General features: G+C 37.9%; 1 protein-coding gene across 3 annotated transcripts; it reads right to left on the bottom strand.

The window, feature by feature from the left end:
- Nucleotides 1–300: 300 nt before the first annotated feature.
- Nucleotides 301–3,229, bottom strand: LOC110762837 (uncharacterized). 3 transcript variants are annotated; one of them, XM_021965536.2, is made up of 4 exons: nucleotides 3,074–3,229; nucleotides 1,780–2,656; nucleotides 996–1,092; nucleotides 301–598 (listed from the first exon to the last, which is right to left on the bottom strand). In XM_021965536.2, the coding sequence occupies exons 2-3, from the start codon at nucleotides 2,309–2,311 to the stop codon at nucleotides 1,070–1,072; spliced, it is 555 nt and encodes a 184-aa protein (XP_021821228.1). In that variant the 5' UTR covers nucleotides 2,312–2,656; nucleotides 3,074–3,229; the 3' UTR covers nucleotides 301–598; nucleotides 996–1,069. The 3 variants fall into 3 exon arrangements, with proteins under 3 accessions (XP_021821228.1, XP_021821226.1, XP_021821227.1); XM_021965534.2 differs by lacking the exon at nucleotides 996–1,092 and having other exon boundaries at nucleotides 1,780–2,390; nucleotides 2,533–2,656; XM_021965535.2 differs by lacking the exon at nucleotides 996–1,092 and having other exon boundaries at nucleotides 1,780–2,390; nucleotides 3,074–3,207.
- Nucleotides 3,230–3,511: the final 282 nt, after the last annotated feature.

Below are 3,511 nucleotides of genomic sequence, written 5' to 3'. Positions count from 1 at the left end.
TTATTGTTTTTAAATGACGGGTTTTTGGATTTAGCAACGGCCGGCAGCAGTTTACGGACCTTTCGCGACGATATTTAGGTGTCCATTTTACAAAGAGTCTTTAGCGGCGATTTATTCCGCCGCTAACTGCTGCAAAAAGCCCACATATCCATTTTAGCGCCGGTCAAGAATACCGTCGCTAATAGTCCCCAAAAACTTTCAGTTTTCTCTTTACCAGGAAGGGAATTTTTTGGCCAGACAACGCAATGTCGGGGATCTCGTACGGTTTAAAGAATTGCGTTTTGTCCTTGCCATCTAAGATTCTAAGAAAGCCACTTGTGCGCCATTTATAAAATTTATAACAACAAAATACAAACAAAAAAAATTCTTGTACAGTTGGAAAGCAATTCACTTCACTTGATCAACATATATAATAGAAATGGATCGGGGTATGATGCTTTCATCTCCCTGTGGTGCCTAATCGTCCCCATTGATTGTATGGCAAGGCTGCTTTACCCACAAAGTCCTTTAACAGCACTGCTTCCCCAACAACAGATTGGGATTGTCGAAACTCAAAATAAGGTTCAATAAACAATCCCCACGGCATTCGGCGGCCAAACTGCATGGGAAAACATTGTCATGAGAGATAGGGAACATATATATATATATATATGCAAGAGCATATGCTAATCTTATGAGCCCTCTACATTTGAAAACTATAAAGAGAGGAGGAGCCAAAATTCCACCATGTAATGAGCTTACTACGATTCAATATATTATCACTTTTCTTTCCAAGGATCTAATTATCAAAGGTTCACCTTCAATTCCATCATGGTATATATGTCACACTAGTCTGTCTAATTAAAAAGTAATCCAGCTACATATCAGTTGCCCCAGTTGATGTTCTATGTTGTAAAATTGAACTGACAGGGTTTCTGATAGTCTTACCTATATCTACAAGATCCGTATGATGCTACTAAGAGAATCAAAAGTTGGAAAGGAAAAACAACATTTACCTGGGAAACACAGAACCAGCCCATGAGTTTAGGGGTTCCTAAATTAAAAACTGTGGGATTTTCGAACACTTAAATCATGCATGAGCACCCAAGATTCCTGAAAGCCAAAGATGACATACATGAATCTATGTCGTACTTATGAAAGAGTACAATGGAGAAGAAAGAGGATCCAACAAAGGGAACTTTTGTAATGGCACAAACCTACCACCAGCCCCTACCATCCCACAAGTACAAAACAAAACCAGCTGTTTTCTTGTTTATCACCTTAATTTCCTATTCGGCAATATCATTGTTACTTTCAGGTATTCTATTTTATGACATGTTCTGGCAAAGAGTATTACTTTACGGTTAAAGCACTAGACATTTCAACAACGTCTGTAATTGAACAGAAAAAGATTGTCCACAAAAAGAAATATTAGGACATAAGTAAACTGAGATTTGTTGCTCCGAAACCACAAACTATACGAGAAAACGTTATTGAAGAAGAGAATTATAGTCTTAGGGTAAGAAAAGTTACAGAGTGCTAATACCAACCTATAGTAATTTCTTATCATAGTATTCTTTGGGTAAGAAAAGTTACATAAGTATATCTATTGTGCTGATTCACTCACAAACTTTTAAAGCAATATATGAATAAAGGTCTAGAAAAAATTTCCATGGTTGAAATCTAAATAGAATTGGTTCAGCTTAAGTCCAAAATTGAGACCTCAATTTATGTCAGTCCACAAAATAACACAAAAAACATATCAAAACAAGTAGTAACCACAAGAAGAGACAGCATTACCATGGAAGATTATCACAAAGCAGAAGATAGTGGTGACGATCATTGCCAAGAAGTTTATCTTCGATGATGATGTTTTATCAGATTTCATTTTCTTCAATGCATTCATCCTTTCTCTCCTTGCATGCCGCAACCTTGATCGCTTTGAAATTTCTTTGACGAACTCTATATCGGCGGCATGTAATGATGGACCTGTAGGAGGCCGAGGTGGCTTGGGATGCTTTTTAGGGATTTTTTTCTGTTTCTCAACTGTTCTCTTCTCCATTCCTCCTTCTGCCATCTGCCCCATACTTCTAGCTAACGTATCCATATTCTGACCAATACTTGATACATTATTGCCTGCACTTAGCCCATCACTAGCTGCTATTGATCCATCAATATACAAGTACCCACTCCTTGCCCTAGCCATTGTTTTCCTGGAACATTTACCATCCGAACCCGACCCTTCATTTCCATCTTCTTCACTGGTGCGTTCAGTCTCACCACTTTCCAAGTCAAAATCCAGATCACTTTCCCAAGAACCTAGATGATCCATTACATGCCTAACCTCGGACTTGCCCTCTAAGCCTCTAAGATCTCAAAGGTATAAACATTCAATGCAAACACACAACCACCTATACAATATTCTCAGCTATGTCAGCTAACCCATTTCTCACATCAAGTGACATCTCAAACACAATTCAAGATTTTATGGCCATTAAACCAAAACTATTAAAGCAAGAAACCATCTTTTCCTACTATACGAACAAGTCATACCTAAAAGCTATAACATTGCTTCTGCATCTGCCTAACCAGTACTTATCCCAAACAGTGAAAATGGTACGACCTTGTAATCAATATAACCTCAAATAAAGTGTCCATTTGTTCTCATTTCTTCTTCCTGGAATTTAACACAAAAACAGCCAAAATATAAAAATTCAAAATACGAAAATACTAGAATAGTTACGAACAGATTCCGCTCACAAAATTCAGTTCGAAAGTGAAGCATATAAAATTACGTTTACAATAACTTCCATGATTTGCTTGGCACCCGGGAAAATGTAAGAAAACAGAGGCAATTACAGAAATTGGACCCAAGTTTTCTCATTGTAAAAGTGAGGCATGATAAATAGGACTAGATTGGGTTGCCTAGTATTGTGATCCCATTTCGCCCAATTAAAAAGAACGACAATTCGAGAACTATAACCTTCAAAAAGCAAGGTATTTTCTTGTATTGTCTATCATTTTCTCAGGAACCAAACAGAAGCCAAATTTGAAAAAGGCATGATTGGCATCACAAGGGAATCAACGCACGTACCTTGGGCAGCAGAGAGAATGTTTGTTGAGGGAAGGAGAGAGAGCAATTCCGAGAGGACAAACCAGCTGAGCTTAATTGGGGGCATTTCGCAAATATGAAACAAAACTAGGGTTGTCTCTCAATGTCATACTCATAGCACTACCCGTATAGACAACATACCGTTTGATACATCCTCGCGACACGTCATTCTTTCTTTATTTTGTAATGGAAAATGCTACGACATACCGTTTGATACATCCTCACGACACGTCATTCTTTCTTTATTTTGTAATGGAAAATGCTAGGCTTACCACATTTTTCATACCACATACCACCTCTCTAATAGAGGTGATCCCCATTGTATTGGTGGGCTCCACCACTATTAGAGATGTGGTACACAAAATGTGATAAGCCTAGCACTACCCTTTTGTAATTGTTTTGTTTTTGGTTGAAAAAGAT

The sequence above is a fragment of the Prunus avium genome, chromosome 6 (genome assembly GCF_965620075.1).
Source record: "Prunus avium chromosome 6, drPruAviu1.hap1.1, whole genome shotgun sequence".
NCBI lineage: Eukaryota > Viridiplantae > Streptophyta > Magnoliopsida > Rosales > Rosaceae > Prunus > Prunus avium.
This window is presented reverse-complemented; position numbering and strand designations above follow the sequence as displayed.

What these genes read in the sequence shown, in the direction of transcription:
- LOC110762837 (XM_021965534.2), bottom strand. Translation starts at nt 2,311, where the DNA reads ATGGATCATCTAGGTTCTTGGGAAAGTGATCTGGATTTTGACTTGGAA. An exon ending in CTTTGTGATAATCTTCCATG is followed by an intron (nt 599 to 1,779) that starts GTAATGCTGTCT and finishes TTTCCCATGCAG; the next exon opens with TTTGGCCGCCGAATGCCGTG.